General features: G+C 40.5%; 1 protein-coding gene across 1 annotated transcript; it reads right to left on the bottom strand.

Moving 5' to 3' along the window:
* Positions 1-2,425: 2,425 nt before the first annotated feature.
* LOC124677277 (phosphatidylinositol-3-phosphatase myotubularin-1-like) lies at positions 2,426-10,436 on the bottom strand. Its single transcript, XM_047213281.1, has 19 exons — positions 10,321-10,436; positions 10,076-10,150; positions 9,873-9,947; positions 9,722-9,790; positions 8,672-8,732; positions 8,539-8,591; positions 7,644-7,933; positions 7,494-7,567; positions 6,448-6,502; positions 6,322-6,372; positions 6,082-6,184; positions 5,894-6,007; positions 5,381-5,550; positions 4,065-4,149; positions 3,478-3,636; positions 3,318-3,377; positions 3,168-3,232; positions 2,841-3,087; positions 2,426-2,723 (listed from the first exon to the last, which is right to left on the bottom strand). The coding sequence occupies exons 2-19, from the start codon at positions 10,112-10,114 to the stop codon at positions 2,613-2,615; spliced, it is 1,881 nt and encodes a 626-aa protein (XP_047069237.1). The 5' UTR covers positions 10,115-10,150; positions 10,321-10,436; the 3' UTR covers positions 2,426-2,612.
* Positions 10,437-12,836: the final 2,400 nt, after the last annotated feature.

Raw genomic sequence — 12,836 nt, 5'->3', positions numbered from 1 at the left:
TAATTCATCTCGAAACCATTATCACCATTGTCATGCTCTGTCATACTCCTTCTCAAACAGTGCATCTTGGGCAATGGGAGATTGGGAAATGGGAGATTCGGTGGCTTCTTCTTGGCTCATGGGTGGTGGACTCCTACCATCAACGGGGGAGGAGCGCCGGTTAAGGTCAAGCTCGATATGAGCATCAACCGTCTTGGTTGCAAACAACTCCAGAGCCTTGTCTTGTGACTCAGCCACCATCTCCTTGTAAACGGACCAACGTTGCTCGAATTTGATACGCATTGTCTTCCAACGGGTGTGCATTCCAAACCCCACATTATGTCTTCCCTCTAGCTCAACACCGTCATTTTGTCCATTCCAATTCAACTCAATCCTCACTTGTGCTACCACATCAGCAAAGCTAGGGCTACGGTCAAACACCAAGTTAACCTCTTCCGGGTCCGGCTCTAGGTTTCCCTTCAAAAAAGCATCCTTATCCACATGATGAACATGAACAATTCTTTCCACACCCCTAGCATAATGTGAACAACACATACATACATGTGTTCATTAGTTAGCCATAATCCACACAAATCAACCTAGGGTTTCTACCCATACAACCTAGCCCTACCACCTGTCCTACTTCAACAAACCCTAAGATCCAACCTCAAATCAACTTAGGGTTTCACATCTAGGGTTTCACATGTAGATCCAACCAAATCCATCAATTCATTAGATGAAAAGAAGGGGAACGGAGGAGATTACCTCAAGGAACGGGCTGGGAACGATCTCCACGTGCACATATGGAGAAATACAAGAGATTTGGGTAGAGATTAGGAGGGGGGAGAGGAACCTGACGGCCTTCTTCTTTAGCGAAAGAAACAGAGAGAGGAGTGGGGCTGGGTCGGGCTCGGGCGGGCGCGGGCGCCACACATAAGTGGATGTGTGGCGCCCTTCGGAATGACATGTGTGGCGTCCATGCGAACGGCGCCACACATCCTGCCACGTCGGCTGGTCAACGGGGCGCAGCGTCGACCATGCCACGTCGGCATGGATGTGTGGCGCCGTTCGCATTGGCGCCACATAGTGAAGTGTGCCGCTGATGGCAATGGTGCCACACAAAAAGGTTAGTCCATTGAAATAGTTTAACCAGAGGATCATTCCGTGTTTTTCTTTTAGAAAAGGGTTATTTTTGTCAAAATCGCCTCAAATAATCTGATCTTATGACCATTGCAAAAAAAAAAAAAATGAAGCTTGCACATTTATAAGACGTTTTGGAGCTTGCCAACACACGCCTTATAAATGGGAACGGAGGTAGTGAGAACTGCTTCACAGACACAATTAATTTCAGGAACAATAAAATAACTTTATAATTCCCCGAAGAAAAGAAATAGTTCTATGAGGATATAATTGTCATTACCATTAAAGCTTGCACATCTCGTTCTATAGAAAGTGTTTACTGAAACCAAACATTTCACAGAATCTTGCTACTGACCAAAATTGGAATGCAAGATGGTCACGGCTCTGCATCTAAAACCAATTTAAAGGAGGAATAATTAACATTGCAACATCATGATGTCAGAAATGTAGTAATCTGAAGACCGCAAAATAATAAAATCTCCTTAATCCATCTAAGGATTTCAAAGAGCTCACTATAGGTTGCAAGCACATAACACATGATCGTCTTCAGTATCTCTTTATTGTTCAATAGCCTGTGTATCACATAATGTGTTTTCGTCGTTCACAGGGGCGTTGACTGTTTTTTGAGCTCCCGCACTTGGCATCGGCGCCTAGAAACCTTATCTTTATTTTTTATATACCGCTCCCTTTCTCTTTGCATCTTGAACTCCATAGGATCTGCATACACATCGCACTTTAGTATTTCACATAATAATTATCGTGCGTTTATTGTTAACTACATTGGCTTTGCATGTTGGTTGTATCGTGAAATGGAATGCGGTTGCAGGATCACATAGGGATGTGCTTTCTCTATCCAAGAATTTAACAGGTACTAAACGCATACTGCCTTCCCTGCAAAATGTTGTAGCATCAACGATATATCCAAGAATTGTTTGTAACACGGGTAGCATGGGAAAGGTAGTCTATACAAATGAATTGTGATTTGAAACTTCAATTTGCAAACATACAGGTCCTTGATCACAGAAGCTCACGCTCTGAGAGACGCTTACAAAATACACATTTGCATGCAATACACATTATAGTTGCTATCTCCTTAAATTAAAACTGTAATAAAAATATACAGACAGCCTGATAAGTAACGACTGCTAAATTTGGGATAGGCTTGAGACTCCACATGAGCATTTGGCTAACTTGTTCTCTCATGTTCGGTCTGCTGATATCTCTAGTTGTGGGCTTGTGGCCCTGGAATGGAAGTGGTGAATCTCAAGCAATGGAAGAAGGCGCCTACAATTTGGCGATGATCAAGAGAAGAATAAGGTGCACCGTGTTTTTGGTGTGTCGTCAAGTTTCAGAGATGCTGTTCCTCTATCACAGCCTCATATCCATTTCTTTTCCCTTAAAAAATACAAAGTCTAATCCTCATCCTCAAACCGAACATAAATGTTTTAAGCTCGGTACCATCCCTCTCCTACAACTAAGGAGAAAATAACGATCTAAAGCTTTTTGATATTTGAACCTACAACACGGATCTTCCTTCCACTTGCAGGCAGATTCTCATCTGGTGATATTTCAGCACCTCTGATCGGCTCAGCTGCCATCTTTTCCTGTAGACAAAACAGAACACGTGCAGACAGGAAAAATATAAAGAGCTGTTTTGAAACCATGACATTGAATGATATAAGTAAACTAGGCAAACTGGACATAGAGAATATAGGAAGTACCTTGAGTAATTCATGGAATCCCCCACGACCACCATGAGATTCCAACGGACATGACCACCTCAAATAGAATTGTGGCCAAAGAGACGGAGCAAGAGCTGGAGCAGGGGGGATAATAGGACCAGCATGTTTGTCTGGATCATAAAATGGGTTCCAGTGCTCATGCAAGGTGTCGGAAGCCCGGAGGTCAGCCAGATACTTCCAAATGCAAGGACATGACGCAACATCAGCTTGCTCCCTTTCCCGCTCACTTCATTTTAGGTCCGAAATTAGATATTTAATCATTTAATCAAGAGAAAATCAGGTACAACGGTTCTGGAGATCAAATACCTATTGCACAAGAAGTTACCAAAGCGGCATGATAGTATATGGTCCATAAAATCAACCAGAAATTTCTGCAAGGGGAACAATTCAGTTTATTAATATACATAAAGAGGCTTAATTTCATTGCACTCAACAGATGTGGAAGGAAGGACTTACAGAAGAGAACTGAAAAGCACATGGGTACAAGCACATCAGATGAGCAATGCATTCCAACCACTGAAAAATAAGACTTAGCATTAACGAGTATTTCATACACATGTCTTAAACTCAGAATATAAAATGACTCAGGGAAAAAGAAGACAATAGCATTAGCTACCTGCAACATTACTGGTGATCTCTCTTTAGATGGAATTAAACTATCACCATTCCATGGTAGGTTGTAGTCTGGCCGCCCTTCCTCATCCATTATAGTGGGCAGTCCCATTCTTGTGGCAAATTTATGGCCAAAGGCTAGCCAGTCTTTTTCCACAAGGGCCTGAATAATGTGGTGAAATAATCTTATATATTCATAACTAAGCCATAAACTATATTAAGTGGGACAAGTGGGATAATTTAAAGAGTCAAAAGTAGTCAAATGAAGTCAAGCCTACTTATCCCACTTGTCCCACTTCTACATCTTTGCCGATAACACTATTGAAGTTGCAAAACTAAAAAAAAAAAAAAAATCAAATACAGAATATTCATGAATTAAAATTAATTTTTACCCATGTTTCATGGTGCCAAAATAAATGTTTTTTGGTCTTTTAGCAAATAAATAAGTACACATAAATTAAATATTAGACTAAAATAAAAAGATTTGACCACTCAGAGAGATGTTTGCTTTAAGAACATTATTCGAATCAGATTTTAATCTTAACTATGCTGCCAATGCACAGTAAACTTTGTTAGTACAGCACTCTGTACCTGGAATCCATTAAAAGTCCGATAGTAAGGATCCAAGAGTAGGCAAGACAGCCCAATTAGTTGACTTGTACGGTCCCATCCATCGCTGCAAAAGTGGAGCAAGTGAAAAAAATCAGATTTGACACCAGTGATAGAAAGATGTGCTATGCTACAATTAATATAAGACGCCCACCCATTTTCCAATACATATAATTTCAAGTATGTAAAGTACCTAAACTACATGCTATAAAAAACACTGACCGTAATGAACAGATGCAATTGACACCCTTATAAATGATGAGTCCAAACTTCGTATAACAAAGGTGTGGCTAAAAAAGCAAGTCATAAGCAGTGTTTCAGCTAGAGTAGGAACATATGGAGGCCAGGTTACCCACAACAGCCAAGGTGGGAGGTGCGGTGTTTTCGCACCCAGGCTACATGTAGCCCTTTATTTTGAACATTCGAAAAAACAAATGTATTTCAAAGTGTCAAAAAATCTGGAAAAAATTGTACATATAGACAATGTTGTATGCTTTAATAAAGTGTGCAAAATCTCAATCAAAAATACGTTGTATTCAATGCTACACAAAAAAAGCATAATTGCAGATCTGGATGCACATTCAAATCTCGTCGCATTTTGTCTTTTTTATATAGCCTAGAATACAAATAATTTCGGATTGAAATTTTGCACACTTGAAGTAATCATTGCCTACATGTGCACCTGTTTTCAGTTTTTTTTTTTTTACTTTGAAATGTACTTTTCAAGTGTTCAAAATAAAGGACTATAGAGTTCCAAATGCATTTTTCGCCAAGGTGGAGCCTACTAGGTATAGCATTGGCATGGAATCCAGCTATAAATTCCAGATGAGCTACAGCTACTAAAAAATGAGTGATTAAGTATATCTCCATCTAGCAAATAAGAGAAAAATATAGACAAAGACATCCATAGCCTCTCAAGGTGGTTCCATGATACCCAAAAGTTACACATGACAATAATAGAAGGTGCACAATTTTTCAGTTTCTGATCATGAACGCCCAGCCCATGTAGTTAAAACTTAGGGGCAGATCATACATATCTCAAGTGACTATTTAATAATGCCTACAGAATCTGAAATGCAAAACTAGAATGAATGACGTAAGTCACGTAAGCTATCGAGTTATTCCAGAATGTAAGGAGTCTGTTTTGTAGCCTAACTAATAAGGCTAGAGTGCAAAAAAAATTGAATAAAGCAAACTATCAAGTTGCTCCACCATCATATACTCTTCATTTATCACATCAAGTGGTTCAATTCAAATGAAGTCTGGCAAAAATGGGGATTTGCAAATAGTTAAAAGACCTGCAATGGACAAGAACCGAAGCTGATTCAACAGTAATTTTTGCGGTGATAAGTGAAGCAGCAGCCAGGATTCCGTGGATATGACCAAGCCATGTCTGCAGTTTTGAAATATGTGCCACGCTCTTAGCAGCTCGTCCAGACCAGCCTGCCAAGCGTGATATAGTATCTCTCTGAAAAAAGAAAAATAAATAGTCAGTCTGCAGCTTTGAAATATCTGCCACGCTCTTAGGAGCTCATGCAGAAAAGAAAACTAAATAGTCAGTCTACTCTTTCCTTTACTATGGTTCCTTTACTATGGTGCTTGACAAACTAGCAGACATTTCAGCACGACAATGTCAAATGCTTCATCCATTCCCAAATAGCTCGTAAATTTTGCTTGTCGTACATGTCACTACAATTTTCAGATAATTTGTTTATTGTAATGGCTGTATACCCCTCCTATTCACTATTCATTGCTATTCTAATCTCGCATCATCCAAGACAAAAACATAGTTAAGCAAATCATATGCTTACTTGATTTAAAGGGGTTCCATCTGATGAAATTGATCCATAATTATTGACGTAGTCTCGAAGGCCAGAAAAACTACCTGCCATAGCATGGATATTTTCTATCCTGCAATTCCAAATCTGTTCCAAATGTAATTAAGTTAATGCTATGCAACATATGCACTACGAAAGCCAATCTGTACACATATCATTACCTCAATGTGTGGGTGTTTATAGGATAACAACTCTGTGCCACCACCCTTAGCTGCGTTTGCAAAAGCTTTGGCCAAAGGCCGAGCATCGACAATGTATAATTTCCTGCTTATGCAAGGAATAGAAATACAACTTGAAGATTGCAGAAAATCTTTATAATCAACAAGTAAAAAAATAAGAAGTCTTAAAATTTGAACAATATCTTGTTTGATATATATAAAAAGACAATACATTATGATTACCTTGGTGCGTCAGTCCTTGGGGTTTGAAGAGCCAAAAGAAGTGGCTCCGTCCTATCGATGTAAAAAAGAACCTTAGATTAACAACATTTAGAAGTCATCATATATGCAACATGGAAATAAACTCACGTTGCAAGATACTTCGTATAGGGCTGAGATGACCTTGCCAGGACAGCTCCGGATCCTGTGATGTAAACAAGTTTAATGCTTTTCAGCATATTATTCAAGACAACTAAAACCAGATGTTAGCGAGTCTGCTGCCCACTACTCATTCTTCACACTGTTACCACAAAATAAATTGAACTATATGAGCTGTTTTCACCACCAAAACACGCATAGCTTAACCAATCAACGACATGGAAATAAAATACATAATGTCAAATCATATCTTGTGAAAAATATTTCATCATGTATACTTGATAATGATTGGGGGGGGGGGGGGGGCATATTGCTATAAGTAGCATGTTATGAATATTTGGCATGATTCTGTTCATTGTTTGCATAATCTGAATACTGAACTAGTTGCTAGAAACCTATCTTGGAACTAAAGATTTCTATACTTGTGCTCGCAACTAGTTTGCTTGGTTGACTTTGTGCAGGAGCTCGCGTTGTGTCACACTAAAACATTTCCAGGATGCAACCATGAGGATCTGGTAAGATAAGGTACACAACGAACAGAGGAACAAGTTTCAGGTCAGCGTGGACGACCAAGTCCACCCGAAGGGCAATCCGTACCCTTTGACACCTAGGGCCCTCCTTGAGCAGAACGAGTGAGAGAGTTTTGGCCTTGGTGAGGCTTGTACCACATCAGTAAAAATCCAGTGTTAGATTTCATTTATGTTCTCTGTTTCTTATTGTTTGATATCTGCTTTTGTTATTTCTTTATCTTGAAGATTTACTCCTTGTGGGTCAACTGCGAACCTAGAATGAGGTGTGTGATCTAATAAAATACTTTTTGCAGACTCCTAACTTGTAAATAAAATATATATAAGATAAAAAAAAATCTAGCTAGTACATATTAATCTTAAATTTCACTAAAATTTCCTTTCTCTACTTACTGATTGTGCAAACAAAGAGTATTCTATTCGGTCAATGGCTAATAGTAAATACCACACAACGAGCTCAAACTAGAAAAAAATATAGGGAAAAGAACAATAAAGAAAGAAATGACTTACCAGGGTCAAACCACGAGATGGCAGGTATACGACAACTGTGCCGGTACTCAGTGGATGCCAAAAGTTCTTTGTCACTAACCCATGATGGAAAAAGAATTAATTACTTGAATTTATGTCTAAAAAGAAAGGTACAACACAACACAACGTTACCTTATACTCTTAGGGATAATCAGCCAAACTGGATAACTCGGACATAGTTCATATTCGGAGTTCAGCTCAGAGACCCTCACCCACTTGTTTTGCAACTGATCTTGACCATTGGAGCATGTGCTTGCCGATTGGACAAACATCTTCTTAAATAAGCGATGGTATTCTTTCAGAAGCCGCACCCTCATAGATGGAGTGCATACTGTATCAACAATTGGCTTGCAAGAAAATGCATAAATATGCCCCAAATGAGCAGGTTTAATGCATTTTTTCAAATTTTCAATCATCGCTTTCTGCAGAAAAAGATAAGCATAAGTAGATATCAGAAGATGAGTGGTCAATATTGCAGGTAAAAACTTCACAGGTTTTTCGTGAAGATGTAAAAAATAAAGACGAACAAGAGCACAAGAAGAAATGCGAGAAAATTTCTATTGCAGACTATTTTCTAGCAAATTATGCAATATTTGATGGTTCAGTTTTACACTTCCTGTTCAACCTGAATAACATAAACTACACTTATTATATATATGGAATTCTATTATTGAGATAACAAATTGATGGTTGGGACCCTGGACTCAAGCTAGTGGCCTACAGATTTCAAGATCTTGAAGTGGTAACGAATTTTCACTTCCCAATTGACTCTCATAAAAGGCTAGGCTACCTCTTCACATCGCACCTGATCCCGAATCATGTGCTCTGTTCAGGGGATCAATAGTGGCTATTAAGCTTTTCCCTTTCTATATATTCTTGATAATAAGTAAATACCATCCACCTTACAATGTAGGATTTATATTTATTTCATTCCGTTTCTACATCTTTGACAAATCAAGAATAAGAATACCATAGTCAATGAAGAAAATTACAACACATAGATTAAAATGGAATATAAGACACATACCAAGGGCTTGTTCTCAGAGTTAAATGAAAACAGAAGGACCCTCATATCATGACCTAAACAGAAAAGCCGCCAAGATATGATTATCATAAGTTATTTCAAAACACAGGAGATATACACATTTGTGCATACTTACCAGTGACTTTAATGATACTTCGGTCTACTGGCACGAGCTTCTGCAAATCTTTAGTAGGAACCTATGCAATAAATAATTTATAAGACAATCATGCACCGAATTTATGAGGTAATGCAGGTAAACTACAATGTGTGGGTTACTGTTCCATCCCAATTTGAGAACAGACTCTTGAACGTTCTATTTGATAGCATGCAGTTCGAAAAATAGGGTTGTCATGTAATTCCATGTACACGAAAAATGGTTATGTTATTATGAACTAGGACATATATATTGTGTATCAAGGAGTTCCGATTAAGCCATTGATTATACTTTTGGTTTATGTGATGCTGCCAGTTAAACACTGTTGGCTATCGTTTAGCTCTCACTTTTCCTTGCCTTGTGCTTGCAATTCAAAGTAAATGTAACACATTTTGCCTTGATTGGACCAGGAAGATAGATGAGCCTAGAAATGTATACCAGTCATTTACGCTCATGCTAACTACACCATTAAACTGTGAGTGAGTATACATATTAAGCACATCAAGGTTACAATTGATGCTTGGTTATGTTCAGATGGTCCCTTTTCCTATTAACTACATTATTCATCAACACATGTTGAGTGTGCGGAAGGCTCAGGCAATCGATGCTGCAATGCCTAATGGTGTGAGATTATCAATGTTGCAAGGTGTACTTTTGGTTTTATTGGTATTAATGTTTATACCTAGCGTCCTAGCTAATGAGTACCTGGGTTGAACAAGCAGCTAGCATAGCGTCAAGGGCGAGCGGGTGAGCAATAGAGTGGAAGAGAGAACTTCCAGTGAACCGCGAAACAGAGCATAGTGGTTGTGGTAAATAACTTAACTAACGAATGAATCGACATTTATGTCGCTATTTCTTTCTATACAAGTGAATTTTTAATTATAATATGTTACGGCAAGGAAAAACTTGACAAGGCAGTGGCAAGGGAGTTCAACTATTTAAGAACAGTTTGCAACTAAAACAGTGATCATGCACCGAAGTGAACTACAAGTGAAAGTAATAACAACCAATAAATCTAACATACAGACTTACATCCTTTAAATATTCAATTGCACATAATGGAATAGTGCCCAACTCGACAACACATTCTGTTGCCTTGCTCTGAAAAAAAATGGATCCCACTTGTTAACATGAAAAGGAAAACATTGGATAGAGCATATCAAAATCTCATTATGGCACTTACCACAAAAATGAGTCGGAAGTTCGTCACTGTGAGAGTGCCAGCCTCATTCGTGTTCAAAAGAGTAACACTGTGACCCTAGGAAACATTGATGAAACAGAAGAAATCAATGGACAGTGTAAAGTTTACGTGTTGGCACACCTACTTCTACAATCAACCCACCTAACTAGGAGTTAAAAGTTGGGAAAGAGGAGAGCAGGCTGAACCTGATCAAGAGCCTTCTCGTGCTCGAGAAACAACTTCATGCCCTCTGATAACTCTGCAGTAAGGAACCTTCTAGTCTAGAAGATAAAAGGAGAAACAAAGCATCAGATTCTCTAACCATAACCGACCTAACCCTAACTCTAAAATCAGAGAAAAGTGGGGAATTAGCATGTACTGCTGCGATTGATGTAATCACAACAACAACAAAAATAGCAAAGGGGGAGAAAAGAGGCAGATGACACCATACCTCCGGTGGTGAAGCTGCGGGTCGACGGGGATAGGCAGAAAAGGAGACACTGGTCGAGGTGGTTAAGCTGCTCGACGAGGCGCTGGTCAATGGCCTGTGCAGCTACGGGAGGTGAGGACGAGAGCGCGCGGATGCTGCTGGGTCGGGCGGCGGGATTCCGCCCGTGCTGCGCAGATCTAGCGGCGTAAGGGGGAGCAGCAGCAGGCGGACGTCCAGGAGCGGCTGCGGCGTCGGAGCTCAATGGGGTTGGGCCGTGGCGCCGCCGGACTCCATCATGGCGGTGCAGCGGGAGCTAGTGGAGAGGAGGCCGGCGTTGAGAGAGACGAGGCGGCGGCCGCGGGTCGATGCGTGCTGGCAGATTCTGTGCGAGGCTAACTTACCCTAGATATGGGTGTGTCTCGTTCACGCCCTACCAATTCATGGGCATGACCAATTTTTGGCGAGGGACCACCGCCCGCAGATGGCCAGGAATTGGCGGAAATTTGCATAGCGTCGGGCGTGTTGGGCTTGGGCTAGCCAAATTATTGGTGGCTAACCAAACAGCGGCCTGTGGGCACGGGCATGCCAACTTTTTGGTAAGACCTGCATTGGCTCAAAACCAAACGTACCCAAGTCTCCCAAACCGCCGGCGCCATTATCTCCTCTTCGACGGCGTCGATCATGTCCCCGCTCACTCCTGCCACGTTCGCTAGCGCGATCTTGACATATTCCAATGATAAAGTTGAATATGCTGAACATCTGAGGATAGTGTTGCAAACATTAAGAGAACATCAACTCTATTGCAAATTCAGCAAGTGAGCTTTGGCTAAATCAAGTAGAATTTCTTGGTCATGTTATTAGCAAGGATGGGATAGCTGTCAACCCGAGCAAGGTAGCAGTTTTAGATTGGGAAGCACCCAAGACTGTCAAAGAAATCCGAGGATTTTTAGAAATGGCAGGATACTATAGGAGATTCATTGAAGGATTCTCCAAGATAGCTGGACCAATGACTAAGTTGTTAAGGAAGAACACACCATTTGTGTGGTCTGATGAGTGTGAGAAGAGTTTTCAGACTCTGAAGGAGAAACTCACCACAACACCGATGTTAGCAGTTCCAGAAGTTGGCAAGGATTACACCGTGTATTGTGACGCATCCAAACATGGATTGGGTTGCGTACTCATGCAAGATCGGAAAGTAATATCCTATGGATCGAGGCAACTCAGACCTCATGAAGTGAACTATCCAACACATGATTTAGAGTTAGCAGCAGTCGTTTTTGCACTTAAAACTTGGAGACATTTTCTCTATGGAGCCAAGTGTGAGCTCTATACGGATCATAAGAGTCTCAAGTACTTCTTCACTCAGAAGGAACTCAATATGAGACAGAAAAGATGGCTTGAACTGATCAAGGATTATGATTTGACCATCAATTATACTCCAGGAAAGGCTAATGTTGTAGCAGATGCCTTGAGTAGGGAGAGCACTGGAGGAGTGGAGCAAGAAATATCACCGAAGTTGAAGAAGGAAATAGTCAGGCCCAGATACAACTTTGGGAGAAAGAAGCTCATGAAGGACTATCGGCTTTACAAGTAGCCGATGAACTAAGTGTTAATCTGAAGAATGAGATAATCATGGGTCAATTGGACGATCCATTCATCGTGGAGGAGATGAGAAGGATTGATGAGGGAAGACCATAGAATTTCACCGAGGAGAGTCGGGATCATTATGGTTCCAGAAAAGGATTTGCGTTCCGGATATTGATGAGATCAAGGAAGTTATACTCCGGGAAGCACATCAAACACCATACTCTATACATTCGGGAAGTACAAAGATGTACATGGATCTCAAGGAATTGTTCTGGTGGAATAACATGAAAAGAGAGATAGCACAATATGTAGTGGAATGCCATACATGTCAAAGGGTGAAGGCTGAACATCAAAGTCCGGCAGGAAAGTTGCAACCTTTACCAATCCCATAATGGAAATAGGAGGAGATAGGAATGGATTTCATCACCGGACTACCCATGACTAATAAAAAGAAGGACATGATATGGGTAATCGTGGACCGGTTGACGAAAAGTGCACACTTCTTAGCAGTAAACAAGCAGGACAAAGGAGAGAAACTCATCGATCTTTACATCAAAGAGATTGTGAGTAAACACGGAGTACCCAAGAAGATAGTGTCAGATCGAGGATCCGTGTTCACATCAGCATTTTGGAAACAACTACATGAAGCCTTAGGATCCAAGTTAGACTATAGCACCGCCTATCATCCTCAGACAGGTGGACAAACAGAGAGAACAAACCAGATATTAGAAGATATGCTTAGGGCTTGTGCCCTAGACTTCGGAGGATCATGGGAGGAGCAGTTACCACTAGCAGAGTTTTCATACAATAATAGTTATCAAAGCAGCATCAAGATGGCACCATTTGAAGCTCTGTATGGAAGGAAGTGTAGATCACCGATATGTTGGTATGAGACAGGATCAAGCAAGGAGTTCAATCCAGATTATGTCAAGGAAAAGCAGCAGATCATT

This window comes from Lolium rigidum, chromosome 7, assembly GCF_022539505.1.
Source record: "Lolium rigidum isolate FL_2022 chromosome 7, APGP_CSIRO_Lrig_0.1, whole genome shotgun sequence".
NCBI lineage: Eukaryota > Viridiplantae > Streptophyta > Magnoliopsida > Poales > Poaceae > Lolium > Lolium rigidum.
This window is presented reverse-complemented; position numbering and strand designations above follow the sequence as displayed.

What these genes read in the sequence shown, in the direction of transcription:
- LOC124677277 (XM_047213281.1), bottom strand. Translation starts at nt 10,114, where the DNA reads ATGAAGTTGTTTCTCGAGCACGAGAAGGCTCTTGATCAG. An exon ending in ACTTCCGACTCATTTTTGTG is followed by an intron (nt 9,791 to 9,872) that starts GTAAGTGCCATA and finishes ATTTTTTTTCAG; the next exon opens with AGCAAGGCAACAGAATGTGT. An exon ending in GATTCCATGAATTACTCAAG is followed by an intron (nt 2,724 to 2,840) that starts GTACTTCCTATA and finishes TTTTGTCTACAG; the next exon opens with GAAAAGATGGCAGCTGAGCC.